At 45.4% G+C, this 22,580-nt stretch overlaps 1 protein-coding gene across 1 annotated transcript in view; it reads left to right on the forward strand.

The window, feature by feature from the left end:
* The window catches only part of trim44 (tripartite motif containing 44), a 33,400-nt gene extending 11,998 nt beyond the window's left edge, over nucleotides 1–21,402 (forward strand). Inside the window, exons 5-6 of the mRNA XM_037451789.2 lie at nucleotides 1,910–1,932; nucleotides 19,027–21,402. Coding sequence (XP_037307686.2) covers nucleotides 1,910–1,932; nucleotides 19,027–19,111 — 108 coding nt within the window. The 3' untranslated portion in view covers nucleotides 19,112–21,402. The remainder of the gene's footprint in view (nucleotides 1–1,909; nucleotides 1,933–19,026) is intronic.
* The last annotated feature ends 1,178 nt before the right edge of the window (nucleotides 21,403–22,580 follow it).

Genomic DNA, 22,580 nt, shown 5'->3' on the forward strand with positions numbered 1-22,580 from the left:
ATGAAAGGCATTTATTATAGATCATTGCTAAGTATATTAAAAAACCGAATAAGCCAAGCTAATTACAGGGACCAATTTACCTTAATTTAATTGTGAACGGCCGTTTTCTTTTTTGCTGTGACCCAGCAGATTTCCTTTTTTGGGGAGCTAGCGGCACCCCTTTTATAATTAATCTAGGCTGCATTCAAACGGATCAAGGGCACATATTGCATCAATTTGATATTGTCTTAAAGAGAGCAGCTTCATGTTGCCGAGTTGGCTTTGAGAGTTTGAGCTTGTATGTGTGCACATTATAGACTGAACAGCCCCGGGCCATGTGAATGATGTAACAAATGTTTCAGCAAGTATTATTCAGCTGTTTTTATTCCCATAATACTGCTAGCCGTCAGCCTTTCTAAAAGCATATTTTGTTAGCAGTGGCACGAAAGTACTCAAAAATACGAACTTCACTACAATGACATTCCATTTATATTGTTGTAATGGAATTTAATGTTAAAGCAAATATAAAAGAAATCATTGTGCATTACTAATTCAACATTTACAAACATAACATCATGTTGAAAAGTGAACTAGTGTTGCATGTCACCAAATGCATCAATCCGCAAAGTGCTGGAATCAAATGGTATTCTTGATACAAGTCCACCTGGTTACGAGGATTGATTAGTCACTATGAATGATGTCATAGCTTACAAACGACAAGACGACATTATGGCATCAACTCCATATAAGCATGACTCCCTTGTTGATTTTGGCCTCTAAAGGGAAATTGATTAAAAGATGATTGAACGCAATTGTTACACTTTAATACGCAAATGTGTTTCCAAAGTGTTGCATTACTCCGAATAGTGAGAACCTTTTCATTCATTAAATCCACCCAGCAACATCATTAGTTTTAATAGCAGACTTGTAGTATTGGATTTTTTTTTTTTTTGCATCTCTTTGCATCTGCCGCTGTTAACTGATCTGTCATCAGATGGTTGCCAACCAACCAACCAAGCAAAGAGGGAGAAAGGCAAGCTTCTCTGGTGAATGTGAGCTTTGCACTCTCATTTCCTAAACTTACCTTTTAAGTCTCTTGAAGCGTTTGACGAGGTAAACCAGGCAGAATCTCGCCGAGTTCCAATATTAGAAAGTACGCCCTTTGTCCAGATCTGAAGCTAATTAAATCTAAAGCCAAACCTTAGTCAGTGAGGCAGACAGCCAGCCAGTGCTCGTCAGCTCATCTGCTTTGCTGCCAGGAAGCCGCTGCGTTCGAGGCGCCGTAAATTACACGGTGTCAAAGTCCCCATCTTAGCGTCGGTAGTCGCGGTCCAGAGCTACAGGACCGTCTGTGCTGGGGTGAAATGTGAAAAGAGTAGATTTAAAAAAAAAAAAAAGAGAGACTGGCTGTTGCCCCAAGTCCTCTTGACTGAAAATAAACAAATTGAGATTACGGGTGGTGTGAAAAGTAGTGAGACTGTTGTACACGGCACAGATTTCAAATGTAGTGCATTGATACAGGTGCAGAATGCTCAACCTGCTAAACAAACCAGTGGTGCTGGGAGGCCTTGTGAAATAATGCATTTACATCTTGGTAGATATTGACTGAATCTGAATTCAATTGGCACATGAATATGCTTTGCCATGTCGGTGCAGCCACAGTCACACACTGGCACTCAACGAATCGTGTCCATCATTTTGAGAGGAAAAATGTTTTTAAGCCCCAATTGCAATTAAACATTTGGTGCTTTGTTCCAGACTGCTCCTTTTTTTAAAGCTCATGAACATGCATGAGTGAAAATGATTTGGTCCGATTAGGAGCTACACCAGATGCACAAACTGGTTGTAAATTGTGTTTACGTTATTTACCTGTTTATTTGTTATCTTGCAGGAAGATTTAAAACATTCTCTCTTTTTCCTTCTTTTTCAGCGGGACATTGAAGCGATGCCAAGGTAAGGCAGCCAGATTGATTCATTTTCCCCCTTTCACGACAGCAGAGTTTCACACACACATACACACACCCTCCGAACCCCTTCTTATCTTATCGTTACTCATTAAAACAACTCACAAGCTCACCGCGGACACAGAGTCACATGTGCGCATCAAGCCTCCCAAAGGAGGGAGGTGGGGTGGTGTGTGTGTGCTGACATCAGAAGAGGTGACCGTCTCCCTTCTCCGATAACGGTGCTACAGACAGTGTGTGTGTTTCTGTCCGTATGACCCTCTGATGCAGCAGAGTATTTGATCATGTGGGCCTGCAGGTGTACACGTGACCGAGGTCAAGGAGCCGGACTGGACAGAAGCAGATGTATTATTTTACGGGTTGGTTTTGGTCCATAATTTATCCCAGACTTTTTAGACGCGTCCGTGTCAAACGTTCCGTGAGCGGATGGTATCTCTCGGAGTCTCGCGCCTATTGATCTGTTGACACTGAAAAACCGTCTGTGCCTCCTCCACCCGGTTCCAGCACCACCTGCCGTCTCTGGCTCCCCTCCTGGCCGTGTCTCTGGGCTTTCATCTCAAAGCAGCTGCTCCTCCCGGCCCGCCGACACATACAAACCTTCCGCAAACGCTTGCACGAGCGTCCTCAGAGAAAACAACGGCACTTTCTGCGAGACTTCATTCGATTAAGATAAGACGAGATGAATGCCTGAATAAAAACATGATCCTGTCTGCTACAAGATAAACTTCTCATGGATAACATGCATATTCGTTTCATTTTACATTTAGAATCTCACTTTTTGCCGTTTCTACTCCAGGAAAATGTGCTACTAACGTATTTCTTCTTTGGACTAATATTTCTATCGTTAGTGAAAGTAAGTCACCGCCATGTCTGGTGCGCCGGGCCAACATGTAAAATGTTATTGATTATTGGTCAGCCAGTATTATGAGCCCACTCTAGAGCAGATGGCAGCGAGCTTGGACCCAAGGGTGAGACAGAGCTAATAGTTTGCCCTTGGCCAAGGTTAACCTGTACTGTTACATCCCTCCACTCAATCTCTTCCCCCACACACACACGCATACTGATAATTACCTTCTCTGCTGTGGCGACGCGTTTTGTATTCTGTAGATTACACGAGAAGTTCTGGTGTTTTGAGGAAATCAACATTAAGAAATTCCGTTCCGTTTCTCGTGTGAGCTTATTACGGCGTCTGAGCAATAGAGATTAAAGGGCTTAAGTTTTGAAGGGGAAGCAAACAAAGGGTGAAAAGAAATCCAGACGGAGCAGGAGGATACAAATTTAGGAGGATCAAGCTAGGAGCGGTTGTTTAGGTTATACGGAGTGGGATCCAGGCAGCAAATTGATTATGAAGCAGAAACTCTAATCTGGTGTCTGAGCTGCATCGGGCCGCCATCCTGCACCCACACGCATCTTTCCCAGAGTTTCCTCATCAATACGATCCCCAAGCCCCTTAACATGGGTGGGCCATGCCTGCCAAGATTTGTCCTTCTCTGAATATAAATCTTGCTTTACTCCCCTTAGCCCAACCTTCTCACCGCTGCCTCCAATGTGATGGATTGCACATTTTGCTTCCCTTGCTCGGTTTAAACCCTCCTACCTCCCTTGCAATTTCTCCTTGTTGTCTTTTGGGTCTGGGTAGAGTGTCTGTCACTTTATTTGTATGCTTTCATAGGCCTACTTGGAAAACCAGAACAACGCATGTCGTTCTGACTAAGGGTGGGAACATTTGGGTTATGCAATTATCTTGTGCCGTTTTAAAACCTTTAATGTGTCTGGTTAATTATTTAAATTAATTTAATTAGAAGAGTAATAATTAAATGTCGCACCTTTTAACTTGTGACAATAATTGTATACCTCTCTCTCTCGAAGTCGACACTGTCTTTCTGATTTGCTTTCAGTCATGGATTCTAGTGTCTCGGAAGTCGCTAAATTAATGATAAAAAGAGGAGAGGGTCTCCTACCATCTTCACACCCACACAGACAGACACACACGGTCTGGGGAGGACAGGCTTGTGTCTGCACTTTAATGTTGTCTCCAGAGTTATTGTGCATAAGGAAGAAATGGAAGCAAAGACAGCGGCACACTGTTTCCCAGAGTACTTCTCGAGAGGAGAAAATAGTCAAAGGAAACCCGCCTGTTAGACTTAAATTAACTATTATTAACAGAATATTTCTTTTGAATAGACACGTCGTATAGTATTTCTGTCTTTTTGGCTTCCTGGCAGATTACCTTAACCTTCAAGCAACATATTTCTAATTGTGACTCCGCTCGGGTTTCGGCTGTCACTCAAATGATGATAATTATTGGCCACTTATAACTTATGACTGTCTCCCTACATTTATGAAATACGTGATTATTAACACAGAACGAACAACAATGACCCTTTTGTGCTCACCAGCCTCGGCACGCAGCCTCAGAAAAACAAAATAAATGATTCTCTTTCTCATTTCGAGGCATTTATTTCCCACAAACCAACATTAAATTGCTGCTGGGGTCAATGTATGCACATTTGGTGTATTGTGTGTGGGTTTTATTCACTGCTCTCAAAAAGAATTGTAAAATGTTGCATGTTGGAATATTAGCCTGACAGACGTGGCTAAATGTTGATACAGCTCGCTGCTATGTACGACGCAGTTTTATGTAAAAGGTGTTTTTGCTATGCAGTGGAGGTAGCAGGATAAATGCATGACTGCAGGAGTGGCTGCATGTCTTTTGTAAGAGACCCATCTGTGTGAGCATATTCTGCACCTGGTTCCCTCTTGAGTTTGTTTTACAAATCTGCGACAAATAATTGAAACCGAAGAAATAAGAACTACATGTCTGTGAAATCCCAGAGCCTGCTGTATAACCTGTCACCCAGGTAGAAGAAAGATAAAACGATGCAAGAGAATATCCAATATCGTCAAAATGCATACATACAGAATGAACGGATATAATGGGCATAAATAACCGGTATCCAAGGAATGCGAGAGCTCTGTTTGACAGCCTTTGTGCATGTTCTCCACAACAAACACAACAGAGAGCATAGAACTCCAAAGCTCCAGCTGAGCACCTGGTTTGTTCCTGAGTTTATTTCCTGCCTCATGATCAGTAAATATCTAAGAAGAAAATGACGTGCTTTGCTGCACGTGGCGAGTTTGCTTAAAGAGAGTGATGGAGGTCCTCTTAGCATATAAATCACAGCGTAATCACACTCAAATGGTAAAGCCTGCTGGGAAGCAGAGCACTTCTAATTACAATGGGAGGTCCCTCCATTCATTGCTCCAATCGATCACTCACCACACGCCGTATCTCAAGAGTTTCTCTTGCTTTATCACGCACGCATGGCCCGGAACACACACACACACACACACACACAGCTTGACAGTGGGAAGACGCTGTCTCTTAATTTTCTTAAATTCTAACATGCACTCACACATTCCAATACGGCCTACATTCATTTGCATCTATAAATAACTAATGTGCTTTACACTTTGTTATTTGGTTTTGAAGACTCTTTCTGTCCTAACTATATATACATTTTAAGCTTGAGCTTTACATTTTTTCCCAACCCCTCGCATGCTCGCTGACAGACTCGCTCTATGTGGCAAACTGCTCGCTCTGTCTCCCCCTCGAGTGAATGCTGTCGACCAGCCTCTATCACCGCACGTTCACATGGACACACAAGCCCAGGGGGACGGGGAGGAGACGCTTTGGGACACGTCCTGACTGTCGGCCTGAGGGGGCCTGCCTTGCGTCGGGTCAAATAGATGAGTGAAGCCGGGAGGCGTCGGCACAGAGATCAGGGAACGGGAGAGAGATGCATTTCCTTTCGTGAAAAATGTACTCTGGCGCTTACAAATGGAGCCACTATTGGCCCATTGGACTTTATCCCTTTCAATTTTTGTGTGTGAGTGTGTGTTTAAGCCGCTTTTCATGACTATACTTGAACTGCTTCCTTTATACATTCTATCTCTCTCGCTCCGTGTCACTCTCGCTCTGAATGGGTGTACTTTATTTTTTTTATTTTTTCTTTGGAATAGATTTGCATATTCCTCTTTCTCTCTCCCTCCTTTTCTTTTCTTGGCCATCACCATTCTACAGGAGCGGGTCTAAGGTCCCAAATGAATGCAAATCACACACACCAAATACAGACATGCATTCAGATGATAAGAGACTATAAGCATGCATAATTCATGCCACATGCACAAGTCTTTATTTTCTGTTTGTGTGTCTGCATACTCGCATGACACATCAAAGTATTTGGAAAAGGGGTGTGTGCAGAGGTGTCGACGTGAACGAATGAGTGGATGTGTTTGTCACGTATGATGACTAGTGGCAGTTATTTGTTTCTACTTAAATGAGGAAATTTGTGCCATAACAACCCGTCTTTCTCATTATTCGTTCATGTTCGAGCCAAAAGATTCCATCCAAACCCTCCAGCTCGATGTGACGGTTCAAAGAGCAAGTTGGGAAATGGAAGACGTCTAATTGAAAATCCTGTTAAAGTGTGGCTCATGACTATATATCAGCATGTCAAAATGCAAACGAGATCAGACCATTAGGGATGTCTTTTTCCCAAACATGAAAGGTATGAGTGTATTTTCAAACAGAAATGGCTTCTTTTAATTTTGGATTTGACTGAAACCTAAACAGTTTTATGCTATTCAGGATTTTGAATTTCTGTCGAGCTGCAGTGGGACCGCTACTGGCTTTTTAGTTGTTCATTTAATGTATAATTGATTTTCCCTTCCATTCCCACTGCTGCTATTATTATTATTGTTGTTGTTGTTGTTGTATCTGTGCAAAGTTGTGTTTCAGTGTCAGCATACTAAAGAATGGCAAACATTTTAGCAAAAAGTGTCGCACAAAGTAATCTGTTACTAGTATTAAAAAAGGACAAAGGAAGAAAAGCTAAAAACAGTGATGCACAATACATTGAGAATCAAGTATGAAATGTGGCGGTGTGGTGTAACCAGCAAAGTGCAGCCTGTAGAGACCAAGAAAGATGGGGGGGGGTGGGTGGGGTGCACCGCATACTAGAGACAAGCTTCCCGGCTACGTTGCAAATACACATGGAGAAAAGCATGAAAAATGAAACGGCGTGTGACAAATAATATTTCCCAAAGCTCCAGTGCCCAAGACAGCGACAACAGGGTTGGTCTCTGATGGTGCCCTTCACAAGGCAGTTTATATATCTGCTCCAACAAATACCCTTTCTGAAATGCAGCAGTGTTTAACACTGCTGAGAAGACTTGAGAAGCCATATTTTTTATTTATTTATTTATTTTTTCTTGCATTCATTTACTGTCTTTGTAACTGCAAATTCAGGCGGAACGTGTCTGACTTGTGTCACGTGGTAAAGTGTGTTGATGTGTTCCTATCTACTTCATTATCTGTAAATGCAGAACAGTTTCTACGTGCTGCGCTCCTTTTCTCTCAGCCCGACTTGTTCATTACTATTTCCAGCCGGCACCTGCTCATTAAATTACCTTCCCAGACTCCTCTAGCTCTCTAATAATCTCATTGCCAAGGACGCGTATGCGGTTTGTCTGTTCGGTTAAGAGGAAGCAGCGGGGATTGGGTATCGGAAATATATCCTTCCAAATGTGAAACTCCTGGCGTGTGTGCGTGTGTGTCTGTGTGTGTGTGTGTGTGTGTGTGTGGTGACAGTTCATACCAGGCCAGAGGTCTGATACGGCTCAGGTTCATCACCAGTTGGCTTTCCACTATCGTTCTTCTACATCTCAACCTGAAATCAAACTGGTAACTCCACCCGAAGGCTGACGCACTGTGCGTGTGCCTGTCTGTGCGCGTGTGTGTGTGTGTGTGTGTGTGTGTGTGTGTGTGTGTGTGTGTGTGTCGGTCCAATTATTCGAAAAGAAGAAAGCGAAAAAGGCAAAATAGAAAGCGAGACGAAGGTGATCGAGGAAGTGCAGTGATGTAGTGAGCTGGCAGATGCATCATATTGGATGTGCAGATGTTGTGATTTTCCTTCTTTTTTTTTTTTTTTTCTTCTCTCAGTCAAATGTCAAAGCACATATGGCGAGATACAAATCTGCAATGGAATGACCTTCTAGATCAAATCCTGTGATTCATTAGCAGTATATTTTATAGTCCCTCACAAACCATGTTGATGGATTTTTTTTTTGCCGTCATTAGTTTTGCAGGCATATTATTGAATTATTTTGACCCACAATACCTGAGCAGTAGTAATGAATATTAGCTATGACATCATATGTGGTTCATAAATGATCTCATTAGACTCTACGCAACATGTGTTTGATACGTAAACAGTCAAACCCCCCCTTTTGAACGACATGTCGGCACCAGTGGAGTCAGGGTTCCTCGGCCGGAGGCCAGCAGTGTCCGGACCCATCGGGCCTCTTACTAATTGGCATGAGGGGCGTGATGCAGGCTGTAGGCTATGCACGAGGGTGCTTGTGAGATTTGATCTTTGTGCATTTGGGGAGAAACACAATTTGCCTCTGGTAAGGGAGATGACGGAAAGGACACCAAAGCCATCGAGGCCCCTCGTCTCCTGTCCTGCATCAGTCAGGAAATCGCAGCCAATTTACAAACAGGCGAAACTGTTCTCATCTCTCTGTCTCTATCATTCGCTCAGTTTAATATTCTTTCTTGATATGAGTGTTACAAGGGCGTATTGCAGAAGCGTTAAATAATAATGAGATTACAAAGAACAAGGTAGAATTCATAAAATCAAGAAAGCGCTTTCTCACTCACTCCTGCTTTGCATGCTTGGCAAACTTGATATGTAGAAACTTTTTCCGCCACACTGTAATGCATTTGGATGCTGATGGGGGGGGGGGGGGGGGGGGAAAGGGACTCAGAAGATGTTACACAGTTTAGAAACATTCATTTTTAATTCTAGAAAAAGCACAAACGGTCGGCACGCGGTTGGGATAATTAGTGGAAAGATGGAAAGATGAAGCAAACTTTTTCTCCACATGAGAAAGAAATGAGGATGTATTTATACACCAAGCCTTTCCTCGCACTGTCTCAACTACTATGTGCCCTTTAGCTACACACACACACACACACACACACACACACACACACACACACACACGCACAGTGCGCCAGCCTTCGGGTGGAGTTACCAGTTTGATTTCAGGTTGAGGTGTAGAAGAACGATAGTGGAAAGCCAACGGGCGATGAACCTGAGCCGTATCAGACCTCTGGCCTGGTATGAACTGTCACCACACACACACACACACACACACACACACACACAAAATATCCCCCTTCAGCAGTTGGACACAGCAACTACGTCACAGCACATGTCTCAGGGCTCAGTGGGCCGGTTGTCAGGGCACTCTTCTCTCTGCCGGTCCCACAGTCTGTCGCCCTGCTCACTTATTCTCCCAGTGGGGTGTGGGGGGGGTTGTGTGGGGGGGGCAGCGAGCAAAGGCTGGCCTGTATAATTCAGCTATCACCATGTAGATTCATAGTATCGGCGAGAGAGGACGGAGGAGGAAGTGGGGATTTAACTACCTGGGGATTCTAATGGGAGATTTAGCGAGCACTTTACAGAATCACCTTAATCCAGCGGTGCTCTGTGGAGGGAAAATTAATTGCTTTTTTCCACACGTCTGAGTTTCTCTTTTGAACCAGACAATTTGCTCACTGAGTTTTTGCTTTTCATCATCAAATGGCATTGCTTTTTGATTTTTGTTTTTTTTATGTTGTTTTTGTTATTTCTGTATTCTGTGAATAGACATTTGCCTTTTTAGATAGAAATGATGTCTTGGCTTTTGTCTTTTGTGACCGACAAAGACCTAAATCCCAAGGTTGGGCACTTATAAGGAAGTTAAATCCAATACCTAAATAGTGGCACGTCACCTTCAGGAGAACCTTCTCTGACTGATGTTTCAGAGGATGCATTAGTGTCACGCAGCACTGGCGAGCTGTCAAACCCCCCCCGCCCCAACTGCATTTCACTGTGTTACAATGCTGAGCTGCATCAAACTGTGCTGCTTCTACAGAAATATAACAACACATTTCACAGACAGTTCCTCTTTCCATTTGTTGCCATAGGAAAATGCCTACACACTAAAAGAAGTCCTTTATCCCGCAGCCAGTTTGACATTGTGCAGAGGAAAGAGCGGGGAGGTACTGGCGAGGCATGTGAGACTTCTATCAGAGATGAGAGCTGTGACAGTGTGGAGCCCAGGTTTTCTGGGCTGTCTGTCTAGGTGTCCTTCACACTGAGGGCTTGGATGATGGGGCTTGGAAGCAGGGTGGGGAACTTTTCATGTGACAGAAGGCTTTTCCTGACAAGCCAGCCTGTTCTCCAACTCTAAATGGGGTTTTTTGTTGTTGTTGTTGTTTTTTTACATTCCGTCCCATGGATGCACTTGTTTTCTCTCTCCTCCCCCATCCCTGGCCATATGTGTCTCTGACATCTCTGTCTCGAGCGGAGGACATAAGCGACGGAGGAGGAGTCCGTTGCGTTGCCTCAAGTGCGGCGTAAACAAGCCCCTTCATTTTAAAATCCCTGGGGAGCGATCCAGATTCTGGGACAGCCGGTCCGGGCACCTGAGCAGTTCCCCCGACTCAGGTGGCGCCGGCATTCTGCAGCTAGAGAAAGGGGTGGGGGGGGGGGGCTTTGAAAGAGGCAACAGGGGGCAGCTCTGCCAGCCTGCCAAGTGTGCGGGCGCCGCCAGTCTTCATAATGGCTGTCTGGCCGTCACACGACTGACTGTAGAGATCAGAAACCCCCCCCCCGCAGTAACCCTGGATCAATGGTGACTAAGGGGGGGAACGGGGCATAATGAGTTGAAAAGTATGGACCATGAAACCAAATCACAGCCTGTGTTGAAGTCACAAAAGAGGAAATGGGGAAAGAAATGTTAAGTAAAGGCAGATTGGGGACAGCATAAGTGGTCACTATTGTTTCCCCATAAGCGGATGCTGCGGATAAAAGCTTATCGCTTCAATGTGTTTTCCTCTCTCTCATTCTCAGATTCAAACTTCAAAGCAGTATTGAATACTAGAAATAAAGAAAAAAAAAGCCAAAAACCTAAGTCTGCATTTAAAGTTAGCAAGTCTTTGATAACTTGCAGGAGAGGGAAGTTCTGCCCTATTTGGCAAGTATGCCTGGACCTGGGACCAGTATAATGACGCAATATCAGCCCAACTGTGTCTGAGACATGGAGGTTCAGCACACCTGATATAACCAGTCTGACAAAACGGCTTTAATCAGAAGAGGATTTTCTGATGCAGTAGTGGTCATTTACGTATTTAAGATGTGGGAATTAAATCCCTGATCGCATGCAAGAGGTACAAGATGAAGAACGTGATGTAATGGGAGATAAGATTACTCTACACGGGGAATTGTGCAACAACATAAGAATAAAGACAGAAATGTAAAGTCCTCCGGAGTTATTTCTCAAAAGATTCTCTTCATAGAGAACATCTTTGTTAAAAGTTGTGCTTTCTTGTTTTGTGGATAAAGGCTTTTTGCAGTGTTGCTTTGTGGGAAAATGCAGAGACGCCTTCAATATAATTAGATGCTTACAAGTAATCATACAAATAAAATAACATTATGGTCCGAGAGTGGCCCGAACCAAAAGACGTTGTTGCTAATTATGCAAAGAGTTTATCCCCAAGCGAGCATGAAAGCGTTTCGCTTTCTATGGAAATGTGTCACACTCTCTTTGGCCTGAGGTTGTTCTGATGGAATTTAATACTTTAAACTGACTAATTCAAACTGGCAATGAGATGCTGTGTTGTGGAAATTTACAACTTATTTATCATGCTTTAATACTGACTTATTACTGATGAATATATAATCCATAACGCAAGACTAAAAGTAATTCTTTTATCTCATTTGTTATCTTCAGTGCTCTGTAGCACTGGAAGAGGAAGGCGGCCACTCAAGAAATAAGATTTCTATTGTTTTTTGGAGTTTTTTCTGTTTAGGTCGATTAAAGTCAAGCTTTAGGCAGTGTTTTTAGGAGCGTTCTCACCTTTGGGCAACCACTATTCTTTTCAATCTGGTAACTACATTAGGTGTCTGTGAACCTGTTTGACACCAAACAGTAACGTTTGCCTCGTGCCGCCAGAGTGGGAGATGGTTGTGGACCAAAGCGTGACATTTATCCTGATTCTTTTATGTCCTCCTTTGCTCACCTGTGAGGGATCTTCTTAACCCCCCGACCCTCGCCATGTCATTTGTGGCCAGGCGTGCCATGGCTGTTGAAACGCAAGGCACCGTCTACACAGCGCCGTGCTCTTCGGGGCAGTTGTGTACCGTCCGAAAATGCATCTCAGCGAGAGGGGCCTTAGGAGGAAGTACGATCCGATCGCCATGTCCAGCTCACTTTCATTTTCACATTCAATCTAATGAGCGCTTCTTTTTTTGTGCTCAATGATTTCCTTTTTGGCTAAATCTCTAAATGAGCCGTTGCAGGTTTGAGTCTTCAATGCTCTTGTTTGAACGGCGCTGCTTTGATTCCCACTCGTGCGATTAACGGCAGGCGGCCGTGTCAAAGTGCGTCGGGAAAAATTAGCTCGTGGAGGCAAATGATATTCATCTGACCCGTCACACCTGCTCCAGCGTGGATGAACCCGTGTGATTATTCTGATTGGCTGAACATCGGACAGCGCGGCATTTTACTTTTGCTCCGCTGACCTTTCCGCCTCACCGTTGGCCGTCTGCATGGCGGGAGAAAGCGTCCCGGGGGCGTAACGCGTGTACCGTCTAGTGAGTTCGCGGCGCGCAGTCCTCGGTTTGGAGTGGTATGCGCTGCGCTTTCTGATGCACATTTCAAACTAATGGCCTGCATTAACACGAGTTTGAATGGGGGTCTACTTGAGGCGATGCGTCTGGGGGACGATAAAGTGGATTCATCGCTGCTTTTCCCATTTCGCTCTGATGAATAAGCTGCTTTGCCGACATATTAAACCTCCCCCTAGCGCTGTCCCTTCAACCCTGATGCATTGTCTGGTGCCGTGCATCGTCTCCCCATTTCCTTCCGTGGACTGATTAAGGCTTTGGGACGCCATAGAAACACCACAGGAACACTATTAATAGACGAGCCACTCTGTCACTGTGTGTGGAGACCACTCGGGCAGCTCGGGCACATCCAGCGGCGTCTGACGGGCCCCGTCTCTCTTTGGTCAGGGAATCGGTTCCTCTCCATTCCACCCCCCCCCCCCCCCCCCCCCCCTTTCGGGCCTTTTTGGAGGACGTCAATCACTCAATTCATGTGAATGCAGGCGTGAATTCTGCATCTGTGCTTGTTTTGGAATAACAAAAAGAATTTGCTCCACTACTGACGAGATGAATCACAACACTCCCCTCCCCCCCCCCCCCCCCCCAGCTGTGTCGAGTTGTCATCTTGGATAAAATGGTATTTCTTTTGCAACACTGTGGTCAGCGTGGATGTTGATGGTTATATTCCGCCGGGAAAAGCATCTCCTCATCCAAACAAATCTGCACGTAAACAAAGCCAATACTGCCGTGACTGTGGCTCAACAGGGGGTCTCTGCACGGATGGGCGCTATAAAGCAATTTTTTACGGATTTCTCATTAAACTGCCCCTGGGAATTTTGACACCCGTGTACATTCAGGTCCCAGCACGTGGAGGAAGAATCGTGTTGTTGGTTGTTTTCTTTGTCTCAAGGCGAATCGCAGTCTGAATCCCTTCTCTCTGTGTGTGTGTGTGTGTGTGTGTGTGTGTGTGTGTGTGTGTGTGTGTGTGTGTGTGTGTGTGTGTGTGTGTGTGTGTGTGTGTGTGTGATGTTTGCACAGCATGTGGGTGTGTGTTTTTCTTTTCTTCATCTGAGAACGTTAGACACTGCTGAAATTTTAGCTTGAGGAGAAAAGTTCCAGCTTTCTAGTTTCAAACAAAAAAAAGTCAACATCTCCATGTGCTTTCTTTTTTTGGGGGGGTCGGGGGGGGGGGGGGGGGGTTGAGTGTTCTTCGTCAAGCTTCCTACAGCATGTCACACATTTGTGACCCTGACACACCAAGTCCATGAAGGTCCTCTGTGTTCCTTTGCATCATTTAATCATCCTGTCTGTCAGTGAGTCATAAAATCCAAGCTGTGAACCATTCTTTCTGCCATTCACCTCCAGAGCTGCTACCACCTGCCCCCCCCCCCCCCCCCCCCCCCCCCCGGCTTAATGGAGTCCTCACTCCTCAAAAACGGCTGTCACACTCGCTGGGCTTCTCTTTTTCTGCAGTGGAAGATGGTGTGTTGTACAGAGGCGTTGGAATACACGTAAACCAGAAGTCCACTTAAGATGAATTATTAAAGACAAATAAATGGGGGGAAAAAAGCCTCCACTAACCATTTGTATGATGAATTAGCCTATTACAGAAGTGACTTGAAATATTTATCTCACCCGGAGCGCCGTTCTAGGACGGAGTCTGGACCACAGATCATCTAAAAAATCCCACCGTGTTGCAACTCGTCAAAAAGGTCTTTGATCCAGTCACGCTCCAAAAGTTATCACCGCTAAAAATAGCGGGTACAGTAAGCGACGAAGAATCGACGTGCTTTTCTTTTGTTCTTTTTCTTTGTTCAGCTGTGACAACCGGAGCAAACGGCTGCAGCGATGCTTGATAACGGTTCTCAAGTAGAGAATAAAGAGCTCCAGCAGTCACAGCGAGACAAGAGGCCAGTGTGAATTACACATGCAGTGTTTTGTTAGCCCAAGGACGCCTTTCATCTTTATTATAGAACAAAGCTTACGTGAATTGTGAGTTGAGGAGCCGGGGTCAGTGCGGTTTAGAAAAAAGTGATATTGTCAGTATGATCGAATGATTCAATTCTGGTCATGTGTTATCTACACACTGTACAGGTCCGTGCATTTAACAGTGAAAACTGGGAAATGGGTACTGCAGAAGGTATCTTTGTACATCAGAGCGAGGAGACTCCATCTCTTGTTGTCCTGTCGTTGAGATGAGATTAAAACCCGGGGAAATATCCTCAGGAGACACGGTCGGTGAATGTTGTACCCGGAGATATTGCAACCAATGTTGCACTTTGCAACCAAAAACCAAAAAACTGTTGTTGGCAGGTGCTGGGGCAAAAGAAGACAGCAATGAAATATGGAAATAAGGGTATACACACACAGTAACTCCCAATTTATTAGCACCTCCACATGTGACGTTTCAAGATAACAGGCTTTTCCAGACCTGGTTATTGGTGATATTGCCTGCAGGAATAACAATGTTTTTGTTACATCCTTATAAATGAGTAAAATTAGGTCCATTTGTATCATCAGGCTGAGTTTTAGCACCACACAACAGAAAAGTCTAAAATAGGCTATTTGTTTTTCCAAAGGAAGACTTTAAAATGTTTTTATTTCATTTGTTACTTCAAATGAGATGTTTTTCATAGATTCAATTATTTGTAATGAAAAAATGTCTTGTTAGTTTTTGTGGAAATGGGTTAGTAATTTGCTGCAGTAGCTGTCTACAGCCCGACATCGCCTCCTTTGGGAAGCTACGCCTAAACTCCTTAGTTCTTAAACTCTGAGGCGTAATTTAAAAGGCTGTTGATGAGTGTGACCCTGGCATTTCCTAAAGTCTTGCCCCACCTCCATGTCGCTGCTCTGCCCTGCGTGTCATTTCCTCTTATTAGGATACAGCCGTATGGCAAATCTGGGCCGGCAGGATCATCGCAGTGCAAAGTGTTGGAAAGATCACAGGGCTGCTCTTAATGAAAGGTGTGTGCATGGGCTATTTCTAAATTACACACCCCTAGACAGAGCTGTCAGATGAAAGGGCATCAATTCCGCACAGAGGGGAGGGCAATTTGGCAGACAAGCTGGCAGATGTAAACCTTTCCAGGACAATGGTCAGTTGGATCCAGCAGAGCATTAGCGCAGCAAAGTTAAGGGGTCCTAATAGCAGTACATCTTTACTTCTTTACCGTTTTTATATCTTCACTTTTCCTTTCTCACATCATTAAGACTCTACGAGCCTTTAACTCTCTAATTTTTATGAGTTGAATTTTTTTTTCCCCAGTCATCAGTCATCTCTTGTCGTAAAGCTGTTTGTAGTTTGAAATCCTCCTGCAGGAATCGCCTCATTAGGTAGTGGCAGAATGCACTTGCTTCACTGAGGAGTAAGAGTACGGTCTGTCCTCGTGGCCTCCTTCGGTACCATTCGGTGTCCTCTCTGGTAAGACCGGACCTCGTAGGCCTCGAGGGGCTGAGAAATGAGCTCACTGTGTCACTTCTGTCGGCAAATGCAATTGACAATAGTGACTATTGCCTGCAGCACTACGTAAGCAGCCTCATTCTCCCTCGTAGCTTCATCCAGAAGAGACTCTCTCTCTCCGCATATACCCCCCCCCCCAGTTTCTTCCTTTTCCCCCTCCCTCACTTTTTTCTTTTAAACACACACGCACCTCAAACCCATTCAGCATATCCAAACTACTGCAGTTTGATTATTCATGTGGGAACGAGGCTGGATCGAGCTGGCAAGGCGCGATGGGAGCGTTTCCCGAATGATGACTTAAGAGTCCTGCAGCTCTCGCTGCCAGGAGCAGGGAAGGGACCCCTCCCTCCCTCCTATCTCCCAGAGAGAGAATAGAGTGAGAGAGACAAAAGTGGAAGTCTAGGCGGCTTCCTGCACACTCCAGCCCTCTGTTTTCCTCATGGGGAGCCAGAGGTTTCCTCCTGTGAGTGATGGGTTCGTTTTAGGGCAATTGGAGACATTTTTCTCCTGCAATCTGAAAGGGGACATTAGTAAGATTGTCTTTTTTTTTTCTGGTCTATCAGTGCTATCTAAAATCTGATCTCTCACTTACACACACACACGCGCGCGCAGAAGGCCGAGTGAGTGAGCTCTGTAGCAGATGTCCCAGCCCCTCGGCTCAACCCTGCCTGCAGGACATGGTCACACCAAGGGGAGGAGGCAATGATCGGCCCTATTCAATAATACATCGACTGCATTAAAGCGCATGAATAAGTCATGAGCGAAAAGAACCCAGTCGTCAGGAAACACACACACACACACACACACACACACACACGTATATCCACAGGAAAACCAAGATATATTTACTTCTAAGGCCAGGGAAGATGAGCACATGGACATGAAAAAAGAAGAAAGCAATGGCTTTAAGGGAATTTATCACACACCCACCGACATTTTGTTGCATGTTGAAGCTGCACTCTGTCTTTCACCCACAATCTCTCTCTCTCTCTCTCTCTTGTAATGGCCTTTTCTCCTACGGGTGGAATAAATAACTTAAATCTATGTGTCCTATGGCTTAGTGAGGAGCGTTTGAATATAAATAGTTAATTTGCCTCCATAGTGCAGCCCTCGCTGTGTAACCATACATATATATTTGTAATTATTATTATTTTTCTCCCTTTTCTTTCTTTTTCTCTCTCGTGCCAACGTTTTGCCCCCAAAAACCCCCATGTGAGACAGGAGGGATTCTGCAATGAAGACGTTCACGGGTTGCGCAAACAGCAAAGCGTGAACAGCCGGTGTGACGCTGCAGACGCTTTGAACGCTGGATTAAAAATGTGTGCGTCACACAAAAACACAAAAGCGCCAACTATGCCGAGGAATGGAACGGGAGCTGCACCCTTTGAATAATTAATGTCTCGGGATGTATAGCGATGTTTATCCACACATCCTGATTCATTTTGGCGGGCGATATGTAGCTTGTGTGTGTGTGTGTGTGTGTGTGTGCGCACACTGTTGCTGCTTGGTTGAAGCATGACCGTGTTGTCTTTCACTTGACCAACAGGCCTCCTGGAGTCAATCCGTCACGTTTTGAAAAAGGCCAACAGTTCCTCGAATGGTTTCCGCCCGCGTGCAGCCGTGCGGGCTCGTGCACACTCGTGCACACTCGTGCGCGCACTCATTAGAGGCTGCTCTTTGATGAGGTGACTTGTCGGGGGGAGGTGCGGGAAAGGGAAAGGAAGGAGCTCCTTGTTTTTGCCAACAGAAGTATGTCAGACAGCAAAGCTCGGGGAGCAGCCCCCTCAAAGACATTAACCAAGATTTATTTTACCCAACTAAAACAGAGGCAAGCGCAGGTAGTGTGCGCTTGAGGGAGATGGAGTTGGCAGAATATTGCTGCTATTAATCAAAATGATATTGAGTATAATATTGAGCCGAGGAATACAAACAAACGTTTTATATATCCGAAAGACTTGAATCCACGTGTTCATTGTGGATAGTTTAGTGATTGTTAATGGCCTGCAGCGTTTAAAGCCTTCTTGGTCCAATTTAGTCTTTGTGGAGTTACACAACACTGACTTTGACAGACGCTCCTTTACCTCATTCAGTGGCAATTCATTATGATACCGTGTGAAATACTTTTTTTTTGTAGCTTGTGCCCTTTTGGAACTGTACACCAGGATGACAACGCCGACTAGAACGCAATAATGTTTGTTGGTTCTCCCTGTGATGGATGACTCTGAATTCACAAATATAAATGCAAACAGGCTGCCCGAGGTCAAAGGAAGTGATTGTTCTTAAAAGAAACATTTGGAAAGTGAAATTAGATAAAATAGCTCCAAAGCAAATTGAATTTCATTGACTTAAACAGAAGAGAAAAACACGCTGACACGTCACTGTTTGGGAAATGGATGCGCTGTGGACTCCAGGGGGAAGATCCGAACAGGAAGGATGCAGGGAGGCCAGAGTGGAATAAGTTCCAGAGCAGAGTGACATGTGATGGGAGGACCCTCGCGACAATTAGCGCGTGGGATTAGTGTGGAGCGTGTGAACCCATCAGCCTCAGAGCCATCACTCTGTCTCCGTCACCGCAGAGCTGCTAATATGAAAACCGACATAATGGATGATTTCTACTTAAGGCGAAGCATGATTGAAGCTGATTACATTGTGTTTCCATAAGTGTGTATGGGGAGAGGGTGCGTTTGTACAAAAGTCTTTTACCATTGGCCAGGACAAATTCACAGTAGTCTGTATTATTATTATTTGAAGGTATTTATCTTCTTCAGTGATGGAAACATGACGCATACTTGGAAGATTTCCCCCCCCCTCCTCCGAAATAAAGACTGAAGTCTCAAAACCACATAGGCAAATAGGTCTAACTTTTCTTTCTTCTGTTCTTGTGCTCTCGTTTTTTCCCCAGACTACCGGAGCCGAGGCCAGAACCCATGAACCCACGGGGCTTTGACGACAACGATTCTGGACCATCCATGGACCACGCCCCCTGATACCAGCTGAACACGCTCCGATTCACCTGTCCCTCAATGTGTACTTCAGCTGAGCTGTCAGGCCACCCTCTCCCCCCCCTCCCCCACCTTCCCCTCCCCTCTCTCTCTCTCTGTCAGCCTTTTTCACCCCCCCCCCCGGCGCTGTGCCTGCTGCCAGCGAGCTGACCTTGAAGAGGGCTGATGTGACAAATGTGGCTGATGGCGACGTCTTTTCTGTGCTCCAACTTTTCCTTCACCAGCGACTAACTTCTTCCCTGATTGACATGTTCCGTGCCATCAATTACCATCGGGCTCAATTTCCACAGCCAGTCGGGCCCTGGGCTTACTGGTCGACTCGGGGGGGAGGAGTCCGTTAAGCCCGACAGATGTCAGAAACGGGAGGTTCCGCGGGCGCCGTTCTCTTCGCACTTCAGCCGTGAACAGTGTAATTCTGTTTCTGTCGTTTTGTCGAACATTTGGACGCGAAAAGGGAACTTTTTTTTTTTTTTTTTTTCAGACGCCGCAATGCCTTACGTCATCGAGAGAGGGTTCCGAAAAGGGTGCTCTCTGTGTCGTGTTTTGATTGTGTACTTTCCCTTCACCCTGAGCCCCACCCGCTGGTTCTTTGTGCTTGTGGATTTGAGCGCACTTCCTTGTGTGCTTGTCAGGTCCATTATCAGAAGCGGGAGGGGGGGGGGGGGGGGCATTTTGACGCCTATCGATTTTGTGAATGTGGTTGAGTCTTTGTTCAAATCAAACTAGAATTCCACTGTGCAAAATAGCACTTGGGCAGTATCAGCTTTCTATTTACTGTAAAGGCTCATTACTCCTGTCCAATCCGCAGGGCGCAATCCAGTGCACGCACTCTCCACCGTGACCCACTCAGCCGTGGCTTTCAGTCTGTCTGTCAGCGGTTTGCTTTTAATGCCATGGTGATGCTGTTGCCTCACACTCAGAATTCAGAAAGTGGTGTCACCCGTCATACGTGGCACATGTTTGACAACGACATTTGTCACTTTGCTGTGACGTGTCATTGCACCAAGAAGCCAAGCCAAGAGAAATGTTTGTGTGTCAACAGCTTATTGAAATAAGCCTTTATTCCAGGGTAACAGAAGGCAGACATCTGACTTTCTGATATTTCCTCTTTGTCTATTTTTTGTTTGAAATCCATAAATAAATTACCAACCAGTGGGTTTCTGAAGATGACATTCATACTTTCACGCATTTTTTTTTTCTTTCGCCAAACTCTACAAACACCTCAATGTCATCAGTCATCCAAGAGACTAATATAAAAAAAAACTTGTTAAGCATGTGACGATGGGCGGAGACAAGAGGATGAAGTGCTGTTTAGGAGGGGTTCAGGGTGGCGGGTAGTTCTGCTTCATCAACATGCAAGGCGAGCCCCCCCCATCTCGATAAGACTGGGAACCTGTAGGTTTGGGAACAAAAGGCTTGTTGATGGAGCAGCAGAGCTCTTCGGGGGGGGGGTTTCTTCTTTTCCGCAGATACATTTAAATGTCGACAGGTTTCATTCCTACGCTGCCAGCAAAAGCCAGAACCCACTTTCGTCAACTTGAAGCCTCAATCACTAAAGCCGCTCTCTCGAAGGCTTCTCCTTTTTTTCCCCCCTCTCGCTTGGCTTCTGTTGCCCCGTCAGTACAGCGCTGTGCGTTTCTCACTCCTTCCTGCCACGTCGGCTTCATCGAGGGACGCCTTTGCAGCGTCTCTGATCCCTCTGCAGCCAGATATTGACCCGGAGAGAAACTCATTTAGCCGGCGGTCGCTTCCTGCCTGGGTGGGATCACGTCTGGGTTTGCATTCTCTGGTGAATTCCCTCGTATAATGGGGCCTAATGACTTAGCGCGTGAGGCATTGATCCTTTAGCATTCACTAAGCCACTGCGGACTGACCAATCACTCAAACCCTCTTTAGAGATTTTTTTTGTTTGTTTCCTATGTGTGTGTGTTATAATGTTTCTGCCCCCCTTGCTGTTAGAGACTGGCTGGCTTGGGGTAGCAATCATTAGGTCGAGAGTCTGGTGTGATCAAAGGAACAAAAACCAACCTGATCGGGGGGGGGGGGGGGGGGACAATGTGCCTGTTTGTCTGTGGAGGAAATGGAGAGGAGAAGATGGTCAGATCTAATTCAGCCAGGGAGAACACAAGGTTCCCTTTTTCCACCCCCCCCCCCCCCCCCCCCCTCCAATTACACTTGCTCTTCAGGTTCACTTCACAGGGCGTCTTCACACGGAGGCGTAATGACAGTTTTGGGGCCGTGCACGTACCGTGTGGGCAAAAAAAAAAGAAGAGAAAGACTTTGTATTTGCATTGACATGAATGAATTGCTTCATGGGCTGCGAGAATGAATTAGCTACGTGACACGCGTGCTAGTGGTCATGCAGCTTTGATTGCTGCCTTTTAATTGGACCCCGTTGCGTTATAGAGACAGTTGGTATTACGCGGTAATAGAGCAGCGCCACCGCAAACCAACCCACCAAGACTTCTGTTTGTTAGCAGCCAACAGGGGAATGCGAGCTGTCTCGTACGTACAGTACAGGCGTGAGATGTGTGTGTGTGTGTCTGTGTGTGTGTGTGGGTTACACACCTCTTGTACCATTCAAGAGAATGTATTGCTTGTCTCACAGCAGATGCACTTTCGTATTCATCTTTCCCTTTGGCCTCTACACACACACACACACACACACACACACACACACACACACACACACAAAAACAAAAGAAATTGGTATCTGTCGAGATTGAAGCTTGGATTTTTACATTTTCCACTGTTAGGCCCGAGTTCAACCACCAATATGACACCACTCATTGTGTTATGAAGTTTAACATTTTGTATTCCTTATGTGGGTTTCCAATGTGTTAATATGTGTTTTGTATTATGGGACAAATGGACACATAAAGAGCCAATAAAATGGACAGAATATGCTTAATGCACACAAGTACTCTGCGTTTTTGATTAGATTTATAATTGCAAACCTCACTTACAGCTCATGCTATTCTACATTGTGGATAATGTGTTAATTATCCAGTTTTGTCTCGCGTTGACATCCAGCCTGCGAGAAGGTGCCACGGATTACGGGCCATCCCCCACTGACTGGCAGCGGGCATCTGTCAAACGCGTCAGGTACAGACAGCCGTCTGGCAACCCCTGGCTCATGAACAATGGCTGGGAAGAGCCGGGAGGGCAAAGGAATCCGTCTCTTCCCCCCCCCCCCCCCCCGAAGACGGCACCCATCAGTCTTTCATCCTCGGGTCAGCGCACACACACACCTTCAAGGCTTTTGTCTCTAATTTCTGTGCATCCTACTCGAACAAGTGAATAAACTGTAGAGGAAGACTGAGGACTGGAGGGGGATACTGTTATCAAAAGAGCAGCATGTGGGCGTGCTCTTACCAGGGTTTAGAATGATAGTACTTAAATGTGCAAGGGGGAGACATGCAACCGGTGACATGCGAGGTGATAAGGATCTCGA

Source organism: Pungitius pungitius, chromosome 6, assembly GCF_949316345.1.
Source record: "Pungitius pungitius chromosome 6, fPunPun2.1, whole genome shotgun sequence".
Classification (NCBI taxonomy): domain Eukaryota; kingdom Metazoa; phylum Chordata; class Actinopteri; order Perciformes; family Gasterosteidae; genus Pungitius; species Pungitius pungitius.